Source organism: Arachis ipaensis, chromosome B06 (assembly GCF_000816755.2).
Source record: "Arachis ipaensis cultivar K30076 chromosome B06, Araip1.1, whole genome shotgun sequence".
Lineage (NCBI taxonomy): Eukaryota > Viridiplantae > Streptophyta > Magnoliopsida > Fabales > Fabaceae > Arachis > Arachis ipaensis.
The window spans coordinates 16154088-16169397 of record NC_029790.2 but is presented as its reverse complement, the minus strand read 5'-3'; the positions used below and the strand labels follow the sequence as shown (position 1 = coordinate 16169397).

General features: G+C 43.1%; 1 protein-coding gene across 1 annotated transcript; it reads right to left on the bottom strand.

Moving 5' to 3' along the window:
• On the bottom strand, positions 1374-2283 carry LOC107646437. The gene is made up of 3 exons (XM_016350620.1): positions 2266-2283; positions 2173-2178; positions 1374-2069 (listed from the first exon to the last, which is right to left on the bottom strand). Exons 1-3 carry the CDS (start codon positions 2281-2283, stop codon positions 1374-1376), a joined length of 720 nt encoding a protein of 239 aa, XP_016206106.1.

Genomic DNA, 15310 nt, shown 5'->3' with positions numbered 1-15310 from the left:
TGTTCAAATCGGAATCTTCAACACACATTCTCCACCTCCCGCTGGCTTTTTTTACTAGGGCGACGTTGGACAGCCATGTCGAGTACTCGAGCTCTTTGATGAATCCGGCTTCTAGTTGCCCGGCTATTTGTTTGGCGACCTCATCGGCCCTTTCTTGAGACATCTTTCTTCGTCGTTGGGCTACTGGTTTGGCGTCTGGTTTGACGGCTAGTCGGTGGGACATGACTTCGGGATCCAAGCCCGGCATGTCTGACGGTGTCCATGCGAAGAGGTCACTGTTCGCCCTTACGACCTCCATAAGGAGGCCCTTAAGTTCGTGAGGCAGGTTCCTGTTTACGAAGGTAAACTATTCTGTCGATTTCCCTATCTGGAACTTCTCCATGTCCCCTTCTGGTTCCGGCCTCGGCTTGTCCTCTATCCTTACGTCCAGGTCTGCCAAGAACACGCCGGCTACCTTTTTAGACTCTTTCCTTAGGGAGAGACTGGCGTTGTCGCAGGCGACCACCGCTTCTAAGTCTCCCCTAATGGAGCCAACAGTTCCCTTGTCCGTTACGAACTTCATTGTTAAGAATTTAGTGCATATTACGGCTGAGAACTCGTTGATGGTTTTTCTTCCCAGGATGATGTTGTAGGCTGTGGAGTCTCTGAGGACTACGAAGTCCGCCATAACCGACCTCCTGGTGCCTCCGGTTCCTAGGCAGATTGGGAGGGAGATTGTCCCGTCAGGTTTTATATAGTTGTCGCCTAGTCCCATGACCCCGTGCTAGTGGCCCTTGAGGTCGGATTCCTTGAGTCCCATGGCGTCGAATACATTCCTGAACAGGATATTGGAGTCGGCCCCAGTGTCGACAAGGATTTGCTTGACTAAGCCCGTCCCTACCATTGCTGTGATTACCATGGGGGGGTTTTTGGGAAGATCATGAAACCATTGGTCTTCTGGACCGAAAGATATCATGGGAGATCCCCTGTTCGGAACGGCGGGGCCTCCCGTCGAGATGGATAGGACCCGGGTATCCTTTTTTGTCGGTGTTCCCTGCGGGCCCTTGTCTTGGTTTGACAGTCTGGTTGCTGTCCTCTTCGGAGCGTTCTTGCTCTCGCCTCCTTGGTTCTTGGATGAGTCGGGAGAACTCGTTCAGCTTTCCTTCCCTGATGGCTTGCTCTAAAGCGTCTTTGAGATCAAAGCAGTCCTGGGTTTTGTGACCGAACCCCTTATGGTAATCACAGTAAAGGCTTTTGTTTCCTCCTGTTCTCTCTTTCAATGGTTTGGTTCTGGACAGGATTCCCTTGTCCGCGATCTGCTGGTAGACCTCCACTATGGGCGTCATAAGTGGCGTGTAGTTTGTGAATCTCCCTACTCGTGGGATTTGTTTTGATTATTTTGCCGAGGTTCTGTCCCTGGGAGCTTCCTTGTACCTGTCGACCTGAGGGGCCTGCCGTGCTAAGGGGTTTGAGGGCTGCCGTTTGTTGGCTGCCACGACCTGGCTTACCTCCTCATCGTTGATGTATTCTTTAGCCATGCTTTGAATTTCCTGCATGGTCCAGACGGGATTGGTAGTAAGGTGTTTTCTAAAGTCCTCGTTTAGCAAGCCGTTCGTCAAGTAAAGACTGGCAACCGAGTCGGTGAGGCCATCAATTTCTAAACATTCATCATTAAATCTGTCCAGGAACTTTCTGGTCGGCTCTCCAGGTTTTTGGGTAACTCCTAGCAAGTTGATCGGGTGTTTTGCCTTGGCTATGCGTGTCGTGAACCGAGCTAGGAAGCTTTGGGAGATGTTCGTGAAGGTCGTGATGGATCCTTGTGGGAGTGCATTAAACCATCGGATCGCTAGGCCAGCCAGCGTCACAGGGAATGCTCGGCACCTAAACGCGTCGCTTACCCCTTCCAGATTCATTCTTGCTTCAAATGCCGTGAGGTGTTCCTGGGGGTCCTTAGTCCCGTCGTACCTCATGTCCGTCGGCTTGTCGAAATTCCTCGGAAGCCGGACCTTGAGGATCGAGGGGTGGAAATAGGACAGGCGGCCTGCCAGGGGCCTGCAGTCTGGCCTGTGTTCGGCCTGACCTGGCCTGGCCTGATAGGAAATAGGCCCAGGCTCAGGCTACTAAAAAAGCCTATATTCTTTAAAAGGCCAGGCCTAGGCTTTTGAAATAGCCTGTTGGGCCTGTCAGGCCGGCCTGAGCCTGCAAATATATATAAAGAGTTTTATTATACTAGTAAAAATGCTATTGGAAGGATTTGAACTTAGGTCTTCTATCTTATGAAAATACCTTTATCCACTCAGCCATTTGTCTCTTTAGTTATATATGTGTATTTTGTATCAATATTATTCATAAATTTATTATTTTATATTTTATAATTTTAAAAATTAAATTATATCTTAAATTTAATTATTATTAAAAAAAAAACAGGCCTAGTGACAGGCTTCAGGCCAGGCCAGATTTAACAACAGGCCAGGCTCAGTACTCATTAAAAAGCCTATACCAGGCTACAGGCCAGGCTAAGGCTAATATACTCTATTACAGGCCTGGCCTGTTAAGAGTAAAGCCTGGCCTGGCCTGGCCTGTTTCCACCCCTACTCATAATAATGGGTTCCAGCCGTTTCCTGGCTTTTCCCTTTTGGGACTCCTCGTGGCTTTCAGATCTAGCTCGGGTAGACTGGGAGGTCGCCTGCGTATGCGCTTCGTCTTTGTGCTTTGTCGAACTCCTTTCTCGGCTCTCGTATCTTCGGGAGGGGGAGCGGGTGCGGGATCGGCTGACGTCTCCGTGGGATCGACTCCTCGCTGCCAGCTCCCTTTCAAGGTTTTGTACTTTGTGTCTAAGCTCCTGCATAATCTTGCCGCTATCGGCTCCCGTCCCTCCGAAGGGACGTCTTTCAGGGGTCTTGGTGTAAATTGGTTGGTTTGGCTGAATGGAGGATCGTGGTTGTTCACCGGCGCGAGCCGTCGAACTCGCCCTACTCAGGCGAGCCCCTCCTCCTTCGTGAAGCTCCTCCGACGTGGGGAGTCGCTCCATGTTTGATCCAGGCTCCCTACAGACGGCGCCAATGTTCGTGGCCTGAATGATCTCGGGTGCTCGACGGGTCGGGTGGCAATGAGAGGATGAGTGGGTGAGGCCTTGGACTAACTTGGAGCGGGTGTAGAGATACAGGTTGAAAAGTTGGCGACGCCGGGGCGGTGTGAACCGGGGGGTGGCCACCTGCAAGGACACTCCGATGATCAAGTCAGTGTCCAAATGAGGTGATAGCTAAATTAGGTAAGATGTTACGTACCTAGGGGGGAGAGCTGGCCTCTTCTCTTATATATTGTGCTGGATGGGCCCAGAGGTGACCTAGCCCACTGGCTAGGGAGCTTCTATGAGCTGTCCTGGTCCACGTGAGGGGAGGAGCGAATCGTTCCGATTTCTGGGTCGGGGCTTCAGGTGTTGCCCCGAGGGTACCGACCCGACCGATCGCTGGGCGTGGTGACTTGGGCCGCCTAGTGGCAAGTCGGGTGTGCTTCGGGTCGGGTGTTGGGGACCGACCCGTCGGGTTGTCCCTATTGTGGGGGATGGTTCGGGGCTTGGGTCAGAGGCGGTGCTCCGACCCGTCGGCCAATCGGACTGGACTTGTGGCGGTCCGTAACACCATTTATCAGACAAATAGGTTTCCAAAGAAATCACATATCAAGCAAATAGGTTCCAAAGAAACTCATATATTAAGAAAATAGGTCCCTCATCATTTTATTTAATAGTCAGATAAACCCTTCCATCTCTCTGAAATCAAATTTTGTACACATAATTCCAATACTACTTCATAATCGCTTGTCATACACAAACATAGTGACAGATATGCAATTATCCTCACAAGACTACAAATATAATCACAACAATACAAATATAATCACAACAATATAAACATAAACAATACAAATATAATCACAACAATACAAATATGTTTAGTCCATATTAGAATTTCCTAACACAAGTATATTTTTTTGTTACACATTTCTCTAATTTTCTTGTCTCCATATATAGGATGTAGGCCTACTTCCATATTAAAAGTTTTTGGATCATACCAATACATCTTTTTGTATTCATGGTAGCCAAGTTCTTCAAACATTTTTTTCAAATAAAAATAATTCACTAGGTCAAGATCCAATGAAAAAAAAATCTCTTTACATTAATACCTATGAGCCTAAACATACTTGTGCTAGAGAATTCTAATATGGTCTAAACATATTTGTAATGTTGTGATTATATTTGCACTTGTTGTAATTATATTTGCGTTGTTTATATTTGCACTTGCTGTAATTATATTTGTAATGTTGTGATTATATTTCCAATATTCCCCTATCTCTTTGTGATGTACATGGCTAAATTATCTCAATTCATAGAGGAAAATGTCCAAAAAGGAGAGTGAAATCCGATTGGGGTGGAAAGATTATGACCTAAAATCTCCTACCTCATGTTTGCAGATGACCTACTTCTTTTTGCGGAAGCATCCTCTAACCAAATGCATAAGATCAATAGCATGATGGATACTTTTTGTAAAGTTTTGGGCCTCAAAATTAACAAAAACAAAACCTCTATAGTCTTCTCAAGAGGGACGGCAACAATCACAACAGAGAAAATTGGAAGAATAGCTGGAGTTAGGAAAGAAAAAGAGCTTGGAAGATACTTAGGAGCTATTGTCACTAACAAAAGAGGAACCAAAGACAAATATAAAGATGTTATTGAAAGAGTAAACAACAAACTAAAGGGGTGAAAAAGCAAATTCCTCTCTCTAGTGATGCGTATGCATCATGTTGTGTTTTTCTATGCTTTTTTATATAAAAATTAAGTCATAATGCTTAATCATGGAGTGTTTTGTGCTTAAGTTGTATATTGTTTTTGATTTTTTTGATTTGATGAATTTTTTAGAAAATGATAGAAAAGAAGCAAAAAGCACAAAACAATCTTAAAAGAAGAAAAAAAAAGAAAATTTGGGCACGCTTTAAAGCTTTGGCCACGCTCTAAGACTTAGGCCATGCTTTTGAAAGCGTGGCCCATGAAGGAAGCTTGTGGTGGCGTGAAGAAAAGATGCATGAAGCACAAGAGAAGTTAAGATGCATGAAGCACAAGAGAAGTTCAAGATGAAATAGCAACCTGACCTCTTCATACTCCAACATGAATAACTTGAGTTACAAAGCTCCGAATGAGGTGATTCTAGTGTCATTGGAAAGTAGACTTCATAAGATTTCTAAAAATATATAACACTCTATAGTAAACATTGGATTTGAGGTTGCAATTCACCCCGAAAAACACAATGTGAGCATAGCACCAGCATGGAAGATGCCAGCTGACCTCTTCGCCTTCAAAGGAGAATAACTTGAGTTACAGAGATCCAAATGGTGTGCTTTTAGCGGCATTAGAAAGTAGACATCCAGGACTTTCTAATGATATATAATACTTTATAATGACGCTCCGTTTGGACCACGAACAACAAGCATCTTTTGACGCCTATATCCAGAGATGCAACCATTTTAGCGCCTCAAACGCCACATCAAAATGGCACACCCAGAAACCTCAAACCAGCGCCTCAAGTGCCCAAGAACCTTATTTTGGTGCCTCAAGTGCCTAAACCAACGCCTCAAGCGCCCTTTCAATTCCACCTCCAGGAGCTGAATTTCGGTACTTCACGTGGCGCCTCAAGCGCCCAAAAATGTGAAGCGCTTACATTGAGAGATGCCTTCGATGATCAAGCTGGCCCAAGGTGTGGATTTTTGTGCCTCAAGTGCCAAGAAAGTGTGCCTCTATGAAGCTTTCATGCATCTTCCTTGACCCAACCCTAAAGCCTTTAATTTTGTTTAATTATTTCACTCAAGGTCCACTCCAATTCAATGCAAGCAAGTTCACAATTGTCAACCAATCAAGGCCACAAGAATCATCGAGAAGTAGTTAGTTAATTTGCATTTCCTTGTAATTTCAATTTTATTTTTATTTGTAATTTAGGATAGTTTATAAATAGGACTCTCTCTTCACACACCAACTTGGGGGGAGTCTACGGACCTCTCTTCTCACCCTCATTCTCTTCTCCTCTTTTATTTTCTTTCACACACTTTTGTAAATATTTTGTTATGAATTTCTAATTTTCTTCATTGGAAAAGAGAGCTCTATTACAATTTAACGGATTAATTTATTTTCATTCTTCATCTTCAATTCTTCTTTTATTGTTTCTTTAGAAAGATCTTCGATCTTCATTATAATGATTCAAATTCTATCGAAAGAGGAATTGAATCTAATTGAATTCTATGGGAGCCTCCGGAAAGGAATCATAGAATTAATGCTTGAAGTTCTTTCTCACAATGGTTATAAATTTGGGTTTGGGATTGATACGTGACATATAATCACCCCACAACTTGGTTCATGAAATTGTGTAGCTCTAAATCAGAGACCGATTTTCATCTCTTCTCATGAACAATTAGATCAAGAAATTGACAATTGCTCAAGTTAAGAGAGACTGAATTATCAAGAGATTGGAATTTAATCACTTATGATTTGCCAAGAGATCAATGATTGCATGATTGAAGAGGAGATGAGAGCTATTGATCCTGAGAATGCAATATCTCTTGATCCCAATGTTCTTTTCATTTTTAATTCTTGCTATTTACTTTTCTAGTTATTTACATTCTTGTAATTTAATTTCCAGCATTTTACACTTTCGTCATTTACTTTCTTGTCATTTTATTGCTTTCATTTACTTCTTGTCATTTAATTGCTCATCATTAAATATTGAACCGTCTAACTAGAATAATCAATAAACTATTGTTGACTTAATCCATTAATCCTCGTGGGATTGACACTCATTCACCATGAGTTCTATTACTTGATACGACCCGGTGCACTTGCCAGTAGTTATACGAAAAATTGAGTTTGTAAAATTCCGTATCATCTGGCAAGAAGATTAACCCTTGCTCAATCAGTTCTTAGCCCAATGCTATACTATCAAATGCAACATGAGAGAGTCCCTAAAGGCATATGTAAAAGTGTAGAAATAATTCAACGAAGCGTTATATGGAGGATGACCCGATCCATTGGAAAATGCACCTAATAAGCTGGAAAACCTTATGCCTTCCAAATCATGAAGGAGATTGGATTTCAAGAATTTGATAACAATGAATGATGCTTTTCTTCTCAAGATTCTATGGCAAATAAAGGAGAACCTGGAGTTTCTCTGGGTTAAAATACTTTTGCACAAATATTGCAAAGAAAGGCAAATTGATAGCAATACACAAGTCAAAAATGCGTATTCGAATCTCTGGAAGGAGCTGCTGAAACTCTTGTCAGTGCTACAGGAGAACTCAGTTCAACATATTGGTAATGGGATGGCAACAAAACTTTAGCTTGATAAATGGGTAAAAGGAGAAGGGGAGCTAAGTCAACTAGCTCTAAATAGAGAAATAGATATAAATAGTCTAGTGTGGGAATAGACGGATAGCAATGGAAAGTGAAATACTGAGAGACTCTGTAGAAACTTGTCAGAATTAACAGTTCAAAAAATCACTGCAATGCTACCCCCAAATATAGGTGAAGATGATGATAGGGGAGGGTGGAAATACACAAAAGACAAAGATTTCTTAATAGCCTCAACATACAAAGTGCTTAGCAAGTGGATGAAGATGGTCTGGTCTTTGGGTGCAAGACAAGTGATTTTGGAATGTGACTCACAGGTAATTGTCAATTTGATAAATAAAAAAAAATTGTAATGATAGACACAAACTCTTTAGTTAGAAAAATACTTCATTTGAAAAAATAAAATTGGAGAGTTTTTTTTGTACTAATATATAGAGAAGGCAATAAAAGTATTAATTGTCTTACTAATAGGGGTGGCAAACAAGCAGAAATTCGTCGGGCCAGCTCGCGTAACTCGCCAGAAAAGGCAGGCCGGTTTATGTAAGACCCGGTTAATTAATGGCTAATTAACCCATAAATGAGAATTTATTCTAGAAAGTCAAAAATATGATTTTTATGGCTAAATATGATAGAGAAGATTGAGACGAGAATTTCGGTACCAATTTTATAGAAATCGGACCAAGATTGGACTGAACGGGCCAAACTGGGCCAACCGGACCCAAAGTGGGCCCTTGGCCCAACTAAACTAAGCCAAAACCCTAGTTTTCAGCACTCTCTCTCCTCATTTGTTACACACACACGCTGAAATAGAGTAAGGGAAGGGAAGAACACTCTCTTAAGTTCTCTCCCTTGGTTGATCTTCAAACCACCATAACTTTTGATCTAGAGCTCCGATCGCTGCACCGTTTGCGGCCACGCGTTCATCGTGGAGAGCTCTACAAAACCCATACAATCAATCTTGAGATAAGCCACGTTTTTCTCTTTGAATTTCCAACCTTGATTTCGAGTTTCATGAGCAAAAATGTTGAGATTTTGGGCTCTTTGATGTTATAGGACCCTACTCTCTTGAAGGAGAAGGTTAATCTTATCTCCTTGGACCTTGGGTGTGGTAAGATTCTCAACCCTAGTGTAATTTGTTGTTCTATGATGTTTGGGTATTGAGATGTTGTGTATGGGTATGATGATTGTGGCTTAGGTTGTGTATATGTGAATATTGGGGCTTGATTGAGACCTTGGAAAGCTTGAAAAGGGATTTGTGGTGGTAAAAATCTGTTCTTGGAGGTGTTGAGACCTAGAGGACTTGTGGACAAGTGGTTTGGAAGTGCTCCGGTTGAGCTTGGGAAATCGGCTAAGGTATGGTCTCGGTTTCTCGTATCTAATATGTAATGTGGTAGAAAATACTTAGGCTAGAGGCCCTAAGATAGGCATTGAATTGATGATGTTGTTGAATGGTTGAGATATATGATGTGATCATATATGTGATTAAGAATATTGATGCCTTGATTGTGTGATATATGAGAAACTGCATGTTGTGATATATGTTTGATGAATGATTGAGGTTGAATTGGTGGGTGGTACCATGTTGATGGTGAGTATGATGATGATTATGTATAATGATGTTTGATTTGGAAATGGTATTATCGGAAATTGGGATGAGGAAGGATGTGTGATATGATATTGTGTTTGCCCTGTAGCGACGGTGGTTTTGGAAATTTTGGTAAAGTGTCAATATGTGAGTTGAGGATGGCTTGATGTTGATTTTGGTAAATTTTGATTAATTTCAAAAAAGGCAAAATTGGCATGTTTTGGTTGATTCTGAAAAGAGTTGAAAATGGTTTGTTTTGAAAATGGCACCTTGTGGTTTTGTATGAAAACATGGTTTTTGGGCATGTTTTGACGGGACATAACTTGGACTACGGATCCCCGTTTTGTACCAAACTTGTTTAGAAATGAAACTGGATCCAGGACGTCCACGCCACTGGAAGAACGGGCAGAAAACGATTTAAAATGAGAAAGTTATGTCCGTCGGAAGATTGGGGGTTGAATCTGTGAATTCTGTAGCTTTTAACTTAGAAAATTTTTAGCAGAATGACCCTCCGCGCATAGGCGCACTTGGTGCGTACGCGCCGTTCTTCAAGAAAGCACCATCCACGCGTGTGCGTGGTGTGCGCGGGTGCATCGATGCGCTACACCAAATGCCCAGCTATTTTCCCGAGAGTTGTGCCAGAGTTGTGCCAGTTTTGTGCCTGGGGCGCAAGAGTACCCACGCGTACGCGTGGCTGACGCTTGCGCGTCGTTTGGCTATTTTTCAATCCGCGCGTCCACGCGTATGACGCTTGCGCGTCGATGAGTTTTGTGGCCATCCACGCGTGCGCGTGGAGTGCGCGTACGCGTGGCCCTGTTTTCATCCCAAAGTTGATTTTTGAGTTTTAAAGGCCAAATTTCATACTTCTAAGCCTCCGAGCTCACCACTTATGTCTTAAATCATTATGATATGCCTAGCAATGAGACAAGGAGCTAGTGAATGTGGTAACTTGCGAGTGAAGCAAGGGAAAAATGAATGATCAATGAGGATCAAAGATGATTATGTGAAATACGGATGATGGCGGTGGAAGTGCTTGTTATGCCATGGGCCGAAGGGCCGTAATTGTTAATGAATTGGCTGGTTATGGATTTAACCGTGAGCCGGATGGCTAGATCATTGCCATGTTACGGTGGAGCCATGATTATGGCTAAGTATAAATGGATATATGCTGTTGAATGAATTGTGAATGTTTGCACTTCCACTATCGGAGATGAGGGTTTCCCTGGGAGGAAGCAGTGGCTAGCCACCACGTGCTCCAGGTTGAGACTCGAAGCTCTTTTGACCCTATGTCGTCAGGGTAACCGGGCACTGTGAAAGCCCCGGATGAGCTCACCCCCATAAAAATTCACCAGTGAGGGTGATGGATATGGATCATGATTATGATCACGATTTGTTGAGTATAACTCGAGTTGGGGAGACACGACAGAAGGACAGTCCAATGGTTAGCTACCAGGACTTGTCGGGTTGGCTCTATAACCGACAGATGATATCATCAGCCATTAGGGACAGGCATTCATCATATGCATACTATGTGAATTGTTTGAGATTGCCTATTTGACTGCATATTACTTACTATCTGTCTAAATGCCTTATTCGTTCCTATTTGTATATCTCTTGTCTGACATAACTGTGTTTGCTATATTATACTCCTGCTGGTGGTTGGGAGGTCTGAAGGAATTGGAAAGAGAAGTATTAGTTAGATTGAAGGATCTTTAGTCAGATGCCCTTTTATGGTTTAGCTTGTTTATAAGCTTTGATTTTATCTGGAGGAAGTTCTAGGATTGCCTTCGGCTTTCCTCTATTATTACATGTTATATATGGGAAACTGTTACCATGCTGGGGACCTCTGGTTCTCACCCATGCGGATTTTGTGGTTTTCAGATGCAGGACGCGAGGCTTCTCGTTGAGGCATGCTAGAAGCTTATGATGTTGCGAAGATCTTTGTCTTTTTGGGTTTACTTTGGTTGTTTGTACGATTTTGGTTTCACCCCTTTTTCTTATGAAGGCTCCTAGTTATAATCATTTTTCACCATACTATTCGTACTAAATTTTTGTTTTAGAGGTTGTAATACCTTGATATCTCTGAATTATGACTTAAGCATAAGACTCTGTATGGTAGGGTGTTACATTATGGTATCAGAGCAATTCGTTCCTGTAGAGCCTGAGGGACGGACTGACTATGCTTTTGTGCATTCTCTGTATGTGTGTTATGTGCTGTTAGTATATCTACTTGATATAGTTGGCATAAATGTTCATGAGCATGCATTTGGGACTTTGAAGTACTAAACTTCCGATATTGAGACTGATCAACTTAATATCGATTGTTTGGTGTGTATAGGAACCAGATGGCACCTCGTGGACGCGGTAGAGGCCGTGGGAGAGGTCATACGAACGCTCATGTGCCAGAGATTAACCCTAATGACCCGGTGAACTTTATGATTGCGTTCGAGAACATGGCTGCTGCTATGCAAGCCACTGCTGAAGCTTTTGGGCAACAGATGGACAACCGTGGCAACAACGGAAATAGAGCTCAAGGACCAATAGAGATCAAAACTTTCTCTGTGTTGGTGAACAAGTGTAGGGTTGCTGAAGAGTGCATGAAGAAGGCGGCTGCTGAGAGAGGGAGTCACAAAGGATCATTCCCACAAAACCAAGGGAAGAGCTTTGCACCTAGAGGTCCACCTTTTAAGAGGGGAGGTTCTTTTAGGAGGCCCAACAACAACAACTCCTAAGGGAAAAGGTTTGGGAAGCAGCCTCAGAATGATCAAGCTTATACTAGGTGTGGAAGTCACCATCCGGGAGCACCATGCAAGGCCGGATGGGGTTTGTGCTACAATTGTGGAAGGGCGGGGCATAAAGCCGCAAATTGTCCGGAGAAGCAGAAACAAGGTGCTGGGAAAGCACAGCAGACTGGTCGGGTGTTCACCACTTCAGCTATATGTGCTGAGGGATCTGAGGCACTTATCCGAGGTAACTGTGAAATAGCTGGTCAAACTTTAAATGCTTTATTTGATTCGGGAGCATCGCATTCATTCATTGCATTTGAGAAAGCCCATGAGTTAGGATTTAAGATCGTAACCTTAGGTAATGACCTAAAAGTGTATAATGCTACCCATGAAGCCATGGTAACTAGGTTAGGATGCCCGAAAGTTTCATTTAGGTTCAAGCAGCGTGATTTTGTCCATAACTTAATCTGCTTGCCGATGATCGGTCTTGATCTTATCTTGAAATTGGACTGGTTATCTGAGAACCATGTCATGCTCGACTGTTCTACAAAAACAGCGTGCTTCATGCCAGAAGATACAGAAGGACCGGTGGTGGTGAATAGTTACTACTTAAATTCTATGATGGTGAATTACTCTGGGACCGAATGTCCGGGTATCTTGTTGTTAACCGCGGGTGTTTCAGGTGATGATCAAAGGTTGGAAAAGATTCCGGTGGTGTGTGAGTTTCCAGAAGTGTTTTCCTGATGACATTGATGAATTTCCACCTAACCGAGAGGTCGAGTTTGCTATTGAACTGGTGCCTGGGGCGGGACCAATCTCAAGTGCTCCTTATAGAATGTCACCGTTAGAGATGGCCGAGCTAAAGTCTTAGTTAGAGGATTTGTTGGGTAAGAACTTTATCCGACCAAGTGTTTCCCCGTGGGGTGCTCCAGTGTTACTGGTAAAGAAGAAGGACGGGAGTATGCGGCTCTGTGTGGATTACAGGCAGCTAAACAAGGTCACGATAAAGAATAAGTACCCGTTGCCGATGATTGATGATCTCATGGATCAGTTACAAAGAGCTGGGGTTTTCTCCAAGATCGATTTGCGATCCGGTTATCACCAAATAAGGGTGAGGGGTGAGGATATCCCTAAGACCGCTTTCAGGACTTGTTATGGTCATTATGAGTACACTGTAATGTCCTTTGGGTTGACGAACGCTCCTGCAGTATTCATGGATTACACGAATAGAGTGTTCCGTCTGTTTCTGGATAAATTCGTTATTGTCTTCATTGACGACATACTGATTTACTCCAAGACTGAAGAAGAGCATGTGGAACACTTGAGGATCGTGTTGCAGATCCTAAAGGAGAAGAAACTCTATGCGAAACTGTCTAAGTGTGAGTTTTGGAAGAGTGAGGTAACGTTTTTGGGTCACGTGGTGAGTAAGAAGGGAATAGCCGTAGATCCAACTAAGGTAGAAGCTCCGGATGTTGGCACTTTGAGGCAAGATATCTTAAAGGAGGCACACAAAAGCGGATTCTCCATTCACCTGGGAAGTACTAAAATGTACCATGATTTAAAGGCGATGTTTTGGTGGCCAGGCATGAAGAATGATGTGGCGGAATATGTTTCAAAGTGCTTAACTTGTCAAAAGGTGAAGATTGAACATCAAAGACCTTCCGGGATGTTGCAACCTTTAGAGGTTCCGCAATGAAAGTGGGAAAGTATTGCAATGGACTTTGTGTCAGGATTGCTAAGGACTAGGACTGGTTTTGATGCTATCTGGGTGATTGTGGACCGACTGACGAAATCAGCTCACTTTTTACCCATTTGGATGACTTACACCCTTGAGGAACTAGCACGGTTGTACATAAAGGAGATTGTGAGACTTCATGGTGTACCGGCTACTATAATCTCTGATAGAGATCCTCGCTTCACTTCGAGATTTTGGGGTGCATTTCAGAAAGCTTTCAGAACCCGACTAAGCTTGAGTACGGCTTACCATCCTCAAACAGATGGTCAATCCGAGAGGACAATCCAAACACTAGAGGATGTGTTGAGAGCTTGTGTTTTGGACCAACCGGCGAGTTGGGATCGGTATATGCCATTAGTGGAGTTTGCATTCAATAATAGTTACCATGCGAGTATCGGAATGGCTCCGTATGAGGCATTGAATGGGAGGAAATGTCAATCTCCGCTATGTTGGTATGAAGCTGGAGAGAAAGGCTTGTTGGGGCCAGAGATGATAGCTGAGACCACTGAACAAGTCAAGAAAATCCGAGATAGGATGCTTACGGCACAGAGTCGCCAGAAGAGTTACGCCGATCAGAGACGGAAACCCTTGGAATTTGAGGAAGGAGATCATGTTTTCCTTAAGGTTACTCCAACCACGGGAGTAGGTAGGGCGATTAAAGCAAGGAAGTTGAATCCTCGGTATATCGGTCCATTTCAGATCTTGGAAAGGGTTGGACCGGTGGCATATCGGATGGCTCTACCACCTCATCTTTCAAACTTGCACGACGTGTTTCACGTGTCGCAGCTTCGGAAGTACACTCCTGATGCTAGCCATGTGTTAGAACCTGAATCGGTTCAGTTAAGAGAAGATTTGACGCTTCCAGTGGCTCCAGTCAGAATTGATGATACTAGTATCAAACGGTTGCGTGGGAAAGAGGTTTCATTAGTCAAGGTGGCATGGAGTCGAGGCGGTGTTGAGGAACACACTTGGAAACTTGAGTCGGAGATGCGATCGGATTATCCACACTTATTCTCAGGTAATTGAATTTGAATTTTGTGGGAAAAATTTCCAATTAGGTGGGTAGAATGTAAGACCTGGTTAATTAATGGCTAATTAACCCATAAATGAGAATTTATTCTAGAAAGCCAAAAATATTATTTTTATGGCTAAATATGATAGAGGAGATTGAGACGAAAATTTTGGTACCAATTTTATAGAAATTGGACCAAGATTAGACCGAACAGGCCAAACTGGGCCAACCGGACACAAAGTGGGCCCTTGGTCCAACTAAACTAAGCCAAAACCCTAGTTTTCAGCACTCTCTCTCCTCATTTGTTACACACACACGCTGAAATGGAGTAAGGGAAGGGAAGAACACTCTCTCAAGTTCTCTCCCTTGGTTGATCTTCAAACCACCATAACTTTTGATCTAGAGCTCCGATTGCCGCACCATTTGCGGCCACGCGTTCATCGCGGAGAGCTCTACAAAACCCATACAATCAATCTTGAGGTAAGCCACGTTTTGCTCTTCGAATTTCCAGCCTTGATTTCGAGTTTCATGAGCAAAAATGTTGAGATTTTGGGCTCTTTGATGTTATAGGACCCAACTCTCTTGAAGGAGAAGGTTAATCTTGTCTCCTTGGACCTTAGGTGTGGTAAGATTCTCAATCTTAGTATAATTTGTTGTTCTATGATGTTTGGGTATTGAAATGTTGTGTATGGGTATGATGATTGTGGCTTAGGTTGTGTATATGTGAATATTGGGGCTTGATTGAGACCTTGAAAAGCTTGAAAAGGGATTTTTGCTGGTAAAAATCTGTTATTGGAGGTGTTGAGACCTAGAGGACTTGTGGACAAGTGGTTTGGAAGTGCTCCGGTTGAGCTTGGGAAATCGGCTAAGGTATGGTTTCGGTTTC